Source organism: Chrysemys picta, chromosome 20 (assembly GCF_011386835.1).
Source record: "Chrysemys picta bellii isolate R12L10 chromosome 20, ASM1138683v2, whole genome shotgun sequence".
NCBI classification, from domain to species: Eukaryota; Metazoa; Chordata; order Testudines; family Emydidae; genus Chrysemys; species Chrysemys picta.
Genome location: NC_088810.1, coordinates 221,299 through 235,132, shown reverse-complemented (window position 1 = coordinate 235,132; position 13,834 = coordinate 221,299). Strand labels below are relative to the sequence as shown.

The 13,834-nt window shown below is 59.5% G+C and overlaps 1 protein-coding gene across 3 annotated transcripts in view; it reads right to left on the bottom strand.

The window, feature by feature from the left end:
- BCAM (basal cell adhesion molecule (Lutheran blood group)) overlaps positions 1 to 7,471 on the bottom strand; it is a 30,652-nt gene extending 23,181 nt beyond the window's left edge. For all 3 annotated transcript variants that reach the window (XM_005289488.5, XM_024113101.3, XM_065574477.1), the window contains exon 1: positions 7,314 to 7,471. In XM_005289488.5, coding sequence (XP_005289545.1) covers positions 7,314 to 7,374 — 61 coding nt within the window. In that variant the 5' untranslated portion in view covers positions 7,375 to 7,471. The remainder of the gene's footprint in view (positions 1 to 7,313) is intronic.
- Between the last annotated feature and the right edge of the window lie 6,363 nt (positions 7,472 to 13,834).

Genomic DNA, 13,834 nt, shown 5'->3' with positions numbered 1-13,834 from the left:
GGGTGGCAGAAAACCTGGCGGCACTCCTGCATAAACCAGTCACAGGAAAGAAATGGTCCTGAACCTGTGTCTACTGGGGCACGGATTTGCCTATGAAGGGTTTCTCCAAATGTTTCTCGGAGGAAGATGGCTGTTTATCTGTGCAAAGAAGCAGTGCTATGTGGAAGAAATTTCAGAGTGTCCATCTGGGATCTCAGAAGTGACTCTGGCATTAGCTAGGGCTCAGGAAGAGGTTTCTCTAGAGCAAATTAAAGTTGGTGATCAGGTTAAAGCCCTGACTGAGGAAGGAAGGGGGACATTCTTGGTGAGCAATATACTGTTGGCTAGTAAAGCTTGGGGAAGTCAGCCTGACCCAGGTAAAGGTGATGTGCTTAAAGCAGCTCAGTGTAATAAGACACTATTTGTGGAAAACAGCCGTTTATCTGTTAAGGGAGGGGAAGGCAAAGAGAGTTCAGATGAGCACAATTCTCCACACTGGTAACAAGTAAGGTGCAGGGATACTCACGTTACACTAACCTTCCCTTCCCAAACTGCTGATTAGACAAAGCCATCAGCTCCCAAGGCTGCCTGGGCTCATCCAGGTGGCTCCCCACTAGGACCCCGGTCACAGGGTGGGTAAAGGGGGGAGAAGGGAGGTATGACTGGAGTGGGGGGGGGAAGTTAGGGGGAGAAGGGACGGGGCGAAGGGAGTGAGATGGAATTAGGGGGAGAAGGGAGGGGCGAAGGGCGTGGGATGGAATTAGGGGGAGAAGGGAGGGGCGAAGGGAGTGGGGAGTTAGGGGGAGAAGGGAGGGGCGAAGGGAGTGGGGAGTTAGGGGGAGAAGGGAGGGGGCGAAGGGGGCAGTGGGGGGAGGTGGGGAAGCAGCGTCAGCCGGCCGCAGCTGTTTGAGATTCCAGGCCGGTCCGGCTAAGCTGGGTCTTTGTTTCAGGATAAAACCCCAAGGGGGGGGGGGGAATCCGGCACAGACAAGTGCCAGAAACGCTCAGTGCCAGGGACATGCTGGGAGAGACAGACCCTGGGGGTGGGGGGAGACAGAAAGACAGACCCTGGGGGCGGGACAGACAGGGAAGTGACCCAGGTGGGACAGAGGTATCACCAGGATGCAGGGAGATTATGGGCTGGAGAGGCAGGGAACCCCCCCCCCCCCGCCCCCACCCTGGCACTGAGGTGGGGGAGGGGGGCATGGGCAGGCACTTGGCACAGATGGAGGGGGGACCCTTGACTTGTTTTCCTGCCTGGAAGTGGCTGGTGATGAGAGGTTTGCCTGGGGTGAGAGGCCGTGCGACATGGGCCTCGCACTGGGTGGGCATGTAACACACACAGGAACGCTAACACACTCACAGGTTTGCAGACAGACACACAGGCTGGCCTGCACACCCTGTGCCCTCCTAACCCTGTCACACACACAATTCAGCCCCACATTGCCGGCAGGACACACTAGCCAAGCCCAGAGGGCCAGCTCCCCTCCCCCCCACCCGCCACACACACATACCAGCCATTGCATACTCAAGCACTCACAGGCCCACTCAAAGATTTGCACACACACACTCCCACGCACACCCCTCCGGCTGTAGACTCCCAGGTGTGTTTACACGCTCAGGCTTGCACAGGGAAATGCACCTGCATGCAGGCATTAAAACGACCCCTGCTCGGATACAATTGCATGCACTCCCCCAACTCCTCCTAAGAGCCCCACTCTGCACCCCCATCTCCAGAGACCGTCCAGCTGGGACCCAGGCTCCTGGATTGGTGCTCGGACCCTGCCCCTCGCGTGCAGCTAGAACAGTGGTAAGAGCGAATCCCAGGGCATGGATCTATGGGGGCGCAGACCCCACGGCACTCAGGGGCAGGGGGGCTAGGGGGACAAGTCCTGGTTCTAGCGGCTAGGGTTGTGAACCCATAGCACTTGGGGGAAGGGGGGGCTGGATTTCAGTGCTAGCGCATGGGGGGAGGGGAATGGGGAGGGGGGGTAATTTTTGCTGTGCTTGCAACAAACCTGCAGGGGAGCTGAGCAGAGCTGGGCTAGGACTTCAGTGGTGTTGGTGAGAAATGGGGGTGGGTGTTTTCCAGACACTTTATTTTTCTCCCCTTTGTTCCTCTCCTCTGTCTGTCTCATCCCCCCACCCCACCTCACCCCGCCAGCTGAGACCCTACCTCCATCCGTCTGGGCTCAGGCTGGACGGCTGCTGGCGATTGGGGGACCAGTGACAGATTAGCCTCGTTAGCAGAGCCCCCACTGGGGGACAGGACAGTGACAGCTGCGGCCATGGGAAGCCATGAAGCAAAGCCCTGGCCAATGCCAGACCCGAGCCATGGGGCCAGAGGAGGGCTATGAGGTGGGGGTAGGGACACACACACACACCCCGCTCATGCTCCACACAGTGAGGGAGGGTCTGGATAAATCCCAAACTCTGCCTTCCCTATAACAAAGGGCATCAGGAATGGGAACCCAGGAGTCCTGGTTCCCAGCCCCTCCCCTCCCACTCTAACCCACTAGACCCCCAGCTCAGAAAGAACCCAGGAGTCCTGACTCCACCTCCCCAGCTCTCGCCCACTAGACCTCTGTTCTGACAGACACTTTCCCCAGCTGGTTTCAGAGCCCACCCCTGGGGGGGGGGGTTCTTCCCTTTAATTCCCCGAGAAAGTGCTCCCCACGTTCCGTCTGGGCTCCAGACACTGGTGGATTAGGCCCCCTCCCAGGGGGACCACCCTGGGGCCCTGGTTGGGCCGAGGTGTGGAAGGTCTATGGGCCCAGAGAATGGGATTCCAGACACTCCTGCCCTTGGGGGCTCCCATGTCTCCAGAGCGCTGGGGAGGAAGGGGTTACAGGCCAGGCAGGAAGGAGCTAGGAGCAGATTAAACAGTAACAGGTGCTGCTGACCCAGGGAGCAGCTGTCACTGCCTGAACCCGAACTGGGCAGCAGGAGCTGAGGCTGGGGTGGGGAGCAGGAGCTAGGACCCTCCTGCCCCCTGCACAGAGTGGGGCACATTCCCTCCACCACACACAGACAGGGACTGGGATGGGCGTCTACTTCCACACGTGTGCCAGGGGCCCAGCCAGCCTCTCTACGCACAGGCAAAGGGGCACATTGGTGCATGTGTGTGCAAAGGGCCCAGACAGCCCTATCCAGACATGTGCCGAGGGGCACAGGACACACTCAGTGGTGCATGCGTGTGCACAGGACCCAGGGTGCACTCGACCCATCCGTGTGCGAGGGGAGGGCTCGGGACACACTTCTGTGCGTGCATCCAGCCAAGGGCACAGCCTGCCATCCATGCCACCCGCCCAGTGGCACTGGCATCCTGGGAAGGATTCTCTGCTCCCTACTCTCCATGTCTGTTTATTGCACCAGCTCCACCCCCAGCCCAGGGTCTCCCCCCTACCCTGGCTCCCCCACTCGGCCTGTGCTGCCGTGAGAAAGTCCAGGTCCAAGGCCTGGCTATGAATAGTATCGCCCAGCCCCGAAGTCCCAGAGCAGCTAGAAATAACCCTGGCGAAGGACTTTCCTACTAGCTGTCCGTGTGTGTGTGTGTGTGTGTGTGTGCGCGCGTGCAGAGTGGGACTTCTGTTCCCAGGACCATGGAGTGCATGGCATGGTACGCAGCCCTGCAGTCACGCCCAGCTACCCTGGCTAATTAACATGGGGAGCCCCGGGCGGGCGCCTCTGCCAGACAGAGCTACAGACGTCCAGACCCACGGGGACAGGCAGCAAGGAGCAGAGAGAGGGGCTGGGGGCCAGGACTCCTGGGTTCTCTCCCTGGCTCTGGGAGGGAATTCGGGTCTGCTGGGTTAGTGAGGGGGGCAGGGCTGGGGCCAGGACTCCTGGGTTCTCTCCCCCACTGTTCAGAGGAGGGGCTGTGCCCTGCACTGCAAAGACAACCAGGGAAAGATGAGAGCTGGGGAGAGGGAGCCAGGCGGGTGGGGGGGCAGGTGCTGAGCAGCGAAGGGGATCCCTTGTGCAATGGGACCATGCTGGCAGGCACCTGAAACCCTGTCTCCTACCCTCCCCCCCCAGGGCACAGAGCAGGGCAGGGAGGACGGCCCTGGGGGTGTGTGGAGGAGACCGGCCGGCTCCACTCAGACACACCTGGGCGATGTTATCAGGGCACAGGCTGGAATGTGCATGGCTGGGGGTGGGGAAGCGCCAGTTGGGGCAGTCGCCTGAGACTGAGAGTGGAGCCGGTCCCCCCCCCCGCGCCAGGCTGATCTCGGTGCAGCCCCCCTGCAGTGCAGCCCTGCCGTCTGCGCCATGCAGTGGCCCCCCTTCCCAGGCCAATCTCTGAGTGCACAGGCCCCCTCGCCCCACCGTCTGCGCCGTGCAGCCACCCTCCAATCTCTCCCCAGGCTCGGCCTGGCCAATCTCAGCATGCCTGCCCCTGGCCGTGCCAAGGCACCAACCCCGCCCGGCCGTGCCAAGGCACCAACCCCGCCCGGCTGTGCCAAGGCAGCCTTCTCTCTCCCCCGGAGGCCAGGTTGGTCTCCCTAGGCCGCACTAAGTGTGGTTCTCCATGGAGAGTCTCCCATTTGCTCAGCCCTGGGGCTGGGCTGGGACCCAGTTGCTCTGTGCTGGGGCCAGGCTGGGGGAGAGGGGATCCCGTTTGCGCTGCGCCAGGGTGGGCGAGGTAGGGCTGCCAGACGCACAGAGCCCAGGAGGCTGGGAAAAGCTACAGCAGGGGCCAGGAATGCAGGCGGCAGGAGCAGAGCAAACAACGGGCTGGGGCATGTTTGGGTAGAGGTGGGCGGGGGAGGCAGCTCTGAACCCACCCCCCTCCAGGCATCCCTGCCCCATTCCAGCTCCTCCTCCCAGCATCCCACCCATCCACCTCCCTGACAGCTGCCAACGCTCATATCTGCCCACCCGTGCCAGCCCCCAGCGCCGCCAGCATATACAGAGCCCTGAGCCAGGGGGCGCGACCTCCGGCATTCCAGAAACCAGGGGGAGCCGGGCCGGGATGGGAGCCAGGACTGCTGGGTTCTACCCCCAGCTCTGCGAGGGGAGTGGGGTCTAGGGGGTTAGAGGAGGTGGGGCTGGGAGCCAGGACTCCTGGGTTCTCTCCCCGGCTCTGGGAGAGGAGTGGGGTCTAGGGGGTTAGAGGAGGTGGGATTGGGAGCCAGGACTCCTGGGTTCTACCCCCAGCTCTGGGAGGGGAGTGGGGTCTAGGGGGTTAGAGGAGGTGGGGCTGGGAGCCAGGACTCCTGGGTTCTCTCCCCGGCTCTGGGAGAGGAGTGGGGTCTAGGGGGTTAGAGGAGGTGGGGCTGGGAGCCAGGACTCCTGGGTTCTACCCCCAGCTCTGGGAGGGGAGTGGGGTCTAGTGGTTAGAGCAGAGGGGGCTGGGAGCCAGGACTGCTGAGTTTTCTCCCCGCTCTGGTACAGGAGTTCATGGTGCATGCAGAGGGGAGGGCAGTACCCCCCTCCCACACACACACACACTAATCATTGTAGTGGCTTTTCTCAGCTTGTCACCTGGCTGTTGAGTGACTAAACACAAAGTCATTGCTCCCCAGAAATGTGCCAGGGCAGGGGCGGGGTGCTGGAGGGTAAATGTTAAAAGGGCGGGTGGGGAGAAGAGTGGGGAAGGGGTGAGGAAGGTTTGCAGCGGGAGAGGGGACATGGGGGGACTTGTGGGGGTAAGGGGAGGCAAGCTGAAGGGGCATAAGGGATGGGTGGGAGAGGGGGAGATCACACTAAATTCCCTTTGACCCTCCCAGACCCCTTTAAATTGCCCACTGCTTTCAAACCATTAATTAAAGGGAGGGGTCTCTCTAACAAGGGGCTCTGCCCCCCATCCAGAGCCAGCTCCAAAGATAACGGAGGGGGGAGGCTGAGCCATCAGCCCCCAAACCCAGCCCCTCACCCTATACAACTACCACACACTCACAGCTCCCCCATACACCTCCTCCAGACCCCACCTTAGACAGCTACCCCTCCCCCTGCCCCAGCCCCCAACCCTACACAGCTATCCCTCTCCCTGCCCTCCCCACACCCCAGCCCCCTCACCCTACACAGCTACCCCCCTCCCTGCCCTCCCCACACCCCAGCCCCCAACCCTACACAGCTACCCCTCCCCCTGCCCTCCCCACGCCCCAGCCCCCCACCCTACTCAGCTACCCCTCCCCCTGCCCTCCCCACGCCCCAGCCCCCCACCCTACACAGCTACCCCTCCCCCTGCCCTCCCCACGCCCCAGCCCCCCACCCTACTCAGCTACTCCTCTCCCTGCCCTCCCCACGCCCCAGCCCCCCACCCTACTCAGCTACCCCTCTCCCTGCCCTCCCCACGCCCCAGCCCCCCACCCTACTCAGCTACCCCCCTCCCTGCTCTCCCCACACCCCAGCCCCCAACCCTACACAGCTACCCCTCCCCCTGCCCTCCCCACGCCCCAGCCCCCCACCCTACTCAGCTACCCCTCCCCCTGCCCTCCCCACGCCCCAGCCCCCCACCCTACACAGCTACCCCTCCCCCTGCCCTCCCCACGCCCCAGCCCCAGCCCCCCACCCTACTCAGCTACTCCTCTCCCTGCCCTCCCCACGCCCCAGCCCCCCACCCTACTCAGCTACCCCTCTCCCTGCCCTCCCCACGCCCCAGCCCCCCACCCTACTCAGCTACCCCTCTCCCTGCCCTCCCCACGCCCCAGCCCCCCACCCTACACAGCTACCCCTCCCCCTGCCCTCCCCACGCCCCAGCCCCCCACCCTACTCAGCTACTCCTCTCCCTGCCCTCCCCACGCCCCAGCCCCCCACCCTACTCAGCTACCCCTCTCCCTGCCCTCCCCACGCCCCAGCCCCCCACCCTACTCAGCTACCCCTCTCCCTGCCCTCCCCATGCCCCAGCCCCCCACCCTACACAGCTACCCCTCTCCCTGCCCTCCCCACGCCCCAGCCCCCCACCCTACACAGCTACCCCTCCCCCCCACACCCCAACCCCCCCCCCAGCTACCCCTCCCCCCGCTCCTCTGACCCGGCTAGGGGGAGAAGGGTCCTGCCAAGGGGGCTGAGCCTGGCAGGTGACTGTTACAGGGGTGGGGATTGTGCCCCCTGGCCCGGGCAGGGAGGGGCGGAGACGAGACCCGGGGAGGGGCAGCCCAGGGCCGGGGGGGGGGGGCAGGCAGAGGGGCTCGCAGATGCCCCCCCCCATAATCCGAGACTAAAGTTCACATTGCGGGGGGAGCGCTGGGCAGCGCCTGCCCTGGGGCACGGGCTGGACGGCGGGACGCAGGGCGAGAGCCCGGGCAGCGGAGGGGCCTGAGGGTCCAGCGCCGGGGGGGGCCGGGGCGCACGGTGAGGGGCGCCCGGAGCCCAGGTCCGGTGCCTACCTGGGCGACCGATCAGAGCCAGAAGCAGGAGGCCCCGCAGCGGGCAGCCGGACCGGCCCATGGTGTCCGCGGCCGCGAGAAACTGTAACTAACTCCCGGAGCCCGTCCCGGACTCCAGCCCCCCGAGCCCGGCTCGCCCCGCCCCCGAGCCCGGCTCGCTCCGCCCCCGACCCCCGGAGCCCGGCTCGCCCAGCCCCCAAACACCCACCTGCTCCAGAGAGGGCGGGGACTGCGGGCCCTGGGAGCCGGGACCCCCACCCCCCCAGGACCCCTGCAGCCCTCGCCACACCAGGGACCCCCGTCCCCTAAAGCACATTGGATCCCCTTCTCCCCAGCCAGCCCCACTCCCTGCCTTAGCCTGCCTCCCCCCTCACCCCTGCAAGGCCCTGCCCGTCTACCCAGCTAACCCTCCAGCACCTGCTGCTGAATCCCGGCCGGAGCAAAGGGTGATAGCCATGCGTCGGGGTCTGCAGCAGGGGGATCGGAGCCAGGACTTCTGGGTTCTTGCCAGGCCCGTTGGGATCCGTTCACCACTCAGACAGGCCCAAGTAGGTCTGGTATACAGATCCTGACAGGCCTGGGTAGAACCCAGGAGTCCTGGCTCCCAGCGCCCCCTCCTCTAACCCACTGGACCCTACCCCACCTCCAGAGCCAGGGACAGAACCCAGGAGTCCTGGCTTCCAGCCCCCACCCCCACCCCACTGAACCCCACTCGCCTCCCAGAGCCAGGGACAGAACCCAGGAGTCCTGGCTCCCAGGTCCCAGGTCCCAGCTCCCCACAGCTCTAACCCACTGAACCCCACTCACTTCCCAGAGCCAGGGACAGAACCCAAGAGTCCTGGGTCCCAGCCCCCCCGCTCTAACCCACTGGACCTCACCCCACCCCTAGAGCCAGGGACAGAACCCAGGAGTCCTGGCTCCCAGCCCCCACCCCCACCCCACTTGAACCCCACTCCTCTCTCAGAGACAGGGACAGAACCCAGGAGTCCTGGCTCCCCCCTCCCATCCATCCAAGACCACTTCCAGCCCAGGGCCTGACCTCTCTTTGCTCTCAACATGCTGCCACCTGCCCCTCACCTTCCCGTTCCAGAGGCTGCATATTCCACATTCCTGTCTCAGGGTCTGGGGGCATCCCCCAAACCTGGGTCAAAGGTCACACCCGCCTGGGGGAAAGGCCAGGATTGGTGACAGTGAGTGTGTAGTGTGCGCGCAAAGGGAGGGGATGGCGAATGGGACATGGGGCCTTTCCCCTCTGGGAGGTGCCGGCGTGCGTCGATCTGGGGGAGGATGGGGGCACTGGCTGGGCTGGGGAGCTGATGCCCTGTAGTGCTGCTTAGCTGGGCCTGGATGTGTGTTTCCACCTCCCCTGCCTGCTCTCTGCAGCCCTGGGCCAGGGCCAGGGCCAGGGGGTGGGGGGGCTGGGCTGCCAGCCCGGAGCTGGGGATTAATGGCAGTCTGGCTGGCAGCAGCCCCACAGCACACTGCAAATCACGAGTCTGGTGCATCAGAGACATCCCACCGGACCCCCCAACCTGGTGTGGGGCACTGAGCATCATGGGAGCAGCCCCCTAGGGTACCCCAGCCCACCCTGCCCCCCTTCCCTGGATCTGCTCCCTCTGGTCTGGGAGCCCTTTGTTTCAGGGAGGCTGTAATCTGAGCCGACTGAACCTGGCGGTCTGCGCTTTGGCTTGTAGGCTTGGGGGTGTGCGCGTGTGTGTGACTGAGAGAGGGAGAGAGACACCAGGCAGGTAAGCACGAGGAATGAGTGAGTGTGTGTGCATTCACAAATCCGTGTGTGCAGGATGCACACTTGCGTGTGTCCACAAACAAGTGTTCACAAGTGTGCATGAGTGTGTGAATCTGTAGGGGCCTGTGTGAGTGTGTACACAAACTGGTGTAGTGTTCTGCACGGGGGGGGGCGGCGGTTGTCCAGGAGGCTCCGGCCGATGTGCAGAGGAGGGTGTGTTGTACAGCAGTGTGTGTGTTGTGTAGCTGTGTATCAGGAACTAAGCTGCAGGTCCAGTGGTTAGGCCAGGCCTGAGGGATGGAGCCAGAGTTGGTCGGCAGGAACCGTGGCCAGGGCTAGGACACAGGAATCGGGAACAAAGCGAGGAAGCAGGAGCAGGCACAGACAGGCCTCAGGCACTCAGCCAGCTAAAAGGGGAAAGGCTGACCCAGGGGGCCAAGCAGCGCTGGTGTGCCCATTAACACACACACACGCCCACTGGCCTGGGTCAGACCCAGGGGCCCAGCCAGGCACTAGCACACACATCAATGCACATCTATGCGTGCACACACACACACACACACTGGGCTGGGTCAGACCCAGGGGCACAGCCAGACACTGTGTGCACACTAGCACATGCACTAGTGCACACGTGCACACACACACACACATACACTGGGCTGGGTCAGACCCAGGGGCACAGCCAGACACTGTGTGCACACTAGCACATGCACTAGTGCACACGTGCACACACACACACACACTGGGCTGGGTCAGACCCAGGGGCACAGCCAGACACTGTGTGCACACTAGCACATGCACTAGTGCACACGTGCACACACACACACACACACACACACTGCCCTGGGTCAGACCCAGGGGCACAGCAGCACCTGCAGCTCTTGCAGGGCTGAGCTGGGATCCTGCCCCTCCCTTGTTTCATCACAGGCAGCAGCGTCACCGTGTGGCCAGTCTGAGAAATGCACAGAGATGGAGCCACCGGGAAAGTCCCCTTGGGGTCCTTTTCCCAAAGGGGCTGGTGGGGTCAGCAGGAGCCCAGCACCTCTGCAAGTTGTGCCCAGTATTGGAGTAAAGGCTCAGGACTGGGAGCCAGGACTCCTGGGTTCTGTCCCTGGTACCATGTAGGGTGACCATGTACTTAAAGTACTGCCCAGGGTCTTTTCAGGGGGGATAAGGCAAAGCACCACTTTTATTGGTAATTGTGACGAAGTGGGGGGTTTTCTTGTTTTCTGTGGAGTTTCAATGGTTTGCATGCAGAGGGGGTGGGACTCAGTTTCCCTGGGTGTTACTGGTTTAACGAGGTGAGGGGAGAGGGAGTTTGTTTTGCAGAGGACCGGAGAGAGGACTTGGGGACCCAGCCAATGGCCGGGAGGATGGGTACCCCAGCGACCGGTGACCTGGCGACCCGGAGGCCCAGCTGAGGAGACGCAGCCGGTTCTGGCCAGTGGGAGGACAATGGGCTGCAGAGTGAGGACCCAGTGACCTAACCAGCCGGTTCCAGCCAGAGGACAGAAGCGAGGAGAGGAGGCCCCGGTTTACAATCCTGTTTACCTGGAGAGAAGACAATGGACAGAGGCGGGGCCTGGGGCCGGTGATCTCAGATGCCCAGCTGGGAGCAGGGGGGCTCTGGGCTGGAGAGGGGGAGCAGGCAGAGCCCACCTGGATGCAGGGAGACTGGGATGTGCTAGGCTGAGGGAGGCCAGGCCTGAGGCCCTGAGAGTTTCCTGTGCTGTGTTCAACTCTCAATAAACCCTCCTGTTTCATGCTGGCTGAGAGTCACTCCGGTCTAGAGAACAGGGTGGCATCAACCCCTTCGGGGGTGGAGGCCCCGGTGGTCTAGAGCGAGTGGACTCCCTGAGGGGGCCCAAGGCAGAGACAGACGTGCTAAGGCTCAGAGAGGTGCGGCTCCAGGAGGTGGAGGGGCCTGACCCCGAGAGAGAGTGGACCCCCGAGAAGGGCTGTCTCACTGAAAGGGGCACCCCCCCCACGGACCGCACGGGGCCAAGAGTGGGCATGATCTGTGAGTCCGTGACAGTAATACACGTATCAATTAACACTGTATCATATGCATATGATATATATTACACTCATGCACTTACACACACAAGCACACTCTGTCTTGTTGTTGTTACCAATTAGTTGCTCCCCTTAACTTTGGCCAGGTGACTTAGATGGGGGAGGGGTGGAGCCAGGCTTCTGCCGATCCAGATCGATGCTCCCATGTTGACAAGATGAGACCCGGGGTCCTCTTCAAGACACCTCAAATTTATAGCAGCTTCCCTCTCATGCAAATCTGTACCAGATGCAAAGTCAGTGTCTGTGTCCATTGGTCACACTGCTCTACAGCCAAAATGCTTCTGAAATAAATGTAGTCAAACTTTACTAATTCTGGGTCACTGAGAATGAAAATGATGCTTAAAATTGTTGATTGGCTCTAGTTTTCAAGATATGCTATTGGGTCAGTCTATACGACCCTTGACTTGGGAATGGCGGAGGATAAGTGAGTTATAAAGGGAAGGGATCTCAATTTAAACCAGAAATTACTAAAATACATCTTTGACTGGATCTATGAATAAATCTATGACTGGGTTTGGACAGTACTTGCTTTTTAGGCAAAACAATGAATGATGCAATCTGAAGCTGGTATTGCATCATATATGATATGAATTGCATCATGTTATTCCTAGAAGTCATGGATGATGCAATCATAACGAAGCTTACATCACTCTGCTGAACAAATTGCCCTATATCAGCTCTAGAAATCACACAGTGTTGTGCTCTCTTATTTGTCAGTGTTTGATTTTGCAAAGGGACACATTTCTGTTTAGCCAAAGTGAGCAGAGATGCCTCGTACTTGTGTGAACAGTGCAGATAACTTCTGCTATGTTTGTGGTGAAGTCACTTTTGCATCACAAAAGCGCAGTATAACCACTATGGTTAAGAAAGCCTATCACCTTTATTTTGGCTGCAAAATTGGAGATCAGGACAAGAGGTGGGCCCCACACATATGCTGCAACACTTGTGCAACAAATCTTCGCCAGTGATTGAACAGGAAAAGGAAATCTATGCCTTTTGCAGTGCCAATGATTTGGAGAGAGCCAACAGATCATACCAGCAATTGTTACTTCTGCATGGTGCCTCCAGTTGGGAAGGGTGTGTCAAAGAAGAAAAAGTGGACTGTGCATTATCCTAACATTCCATCAGCTATACGCCCAGTACCCCACGGAGAAGGACTGCCGGTTCCTGATGCACCAGAATCATTCCGACTTGAGTCAGACGAGGAAGAGGAAGAGGATGAAACTTCTGGTCCTGAACCATCAATGTCACAGGACCCACATTTTCTCCCATCCTCCTCCTCTGAACCACACCTCATAACACAAGGTGCACTGAATGACCTTGTCAGGGATTTGGAACTACCCAAGAGTAAGGCAGAGCTGTTGGGCTCCAGACTACAGCAGTGGAATCTCCTGGCAGGTGATGTTAGGGTTTCCATGTTCCGTGACCGTCAAAAGGATCTTGTCCCATTCTTCTTCACGGAAGGTGATCTTGTAGCCTGCAACAACATCAATGGTGTGATGGCAGCCCTCAACATCGTTCACGATCCAGATGAGTGGAGACTGTTCATTGATTCATCGAAGACGAGTCTTAAAGCTGTTTTACTGCATAATGGCAATGTTTTGCCATCAATTCCAATTGATCATGCAGTCCATATGAAGGAAACCTATGACAACATGAAACAACTTTTGAGGTGCATAAACTGTGACCAACATCAGTGGCAGCTTTGTGGCAATTTGAAGGTTGTTGCTCTCTTGCTTGGTCTGCAGACTGGATACACAAAGTACTGCTGTTTTCTCTGCGAATGGGATAGTCGTGCAAGAGATTCCCACTACATCAAGAAAGATTGGCCACTCCGACAGTCATTGGAGCCTGGGAGAAAAAGTGTTCAGCATCCACCACTTGTTGAATCAAGGAAGATTTTGTTACCACCCTTACACATCAAGCTGGGTCTGATGAAGAACTTTGTCAAGGCCATTGACAAAACACAAGCAGCTTTCAAGTACCTCCGTGGAAAATTTCCAAGGTTAAGTGAAGCTAAGATAAAGGAAGATGTCTTTGTGGTCCTCAGATTCGTGAACTTCTTCGAGATGATGCATTTGACCATGCACTGCGTGGCAAGGAAAAGACGGCATGGAAAGCCTTCCAGTTAGTGGCAATAAATTTTCTCGGAAACAACAAGGCAGACAACTACAGGTTGTTGGTGGCAAACCTCCTCAAGGCATGAGATGGCATTCACCTTTCGAGGAGGGGAAAGACCCTATTTGGACACAGACTGTCTAACCTAGTGAGGAGGGTGTTATACCAATAAGAACTAGCAGGATCTTATTAAAGGGGACAAGATAAAGATGCCACATTTATTATGATAACAATTTGATTTATGACCAATAACTAATATCTTAATCCTTATACACACACATTATACCTAATACCTACACACACACACACACACACACACACACACAGAGATACATAGTTACCAGTCCTGCTTGAGTCTGTGGCTTGAGTTTGCAGCTTGGGTTCGTAGCTCGTGGCGGTAACTGGCCAGGAAAGCCAGGCACAAGGATGAACTGGGTCTCAGTTGGGCATGCACCGATACCCTTCCATGTTAGCAGCAGACTGTTACCCTCCTCCAAAGTTTTTCATCTCACCCATCCTTTTTGTAGGCTTTAGTTTGAATCCAGAGTCTATAGGTCTTGCTGTGTCACGCTGCCTCTGG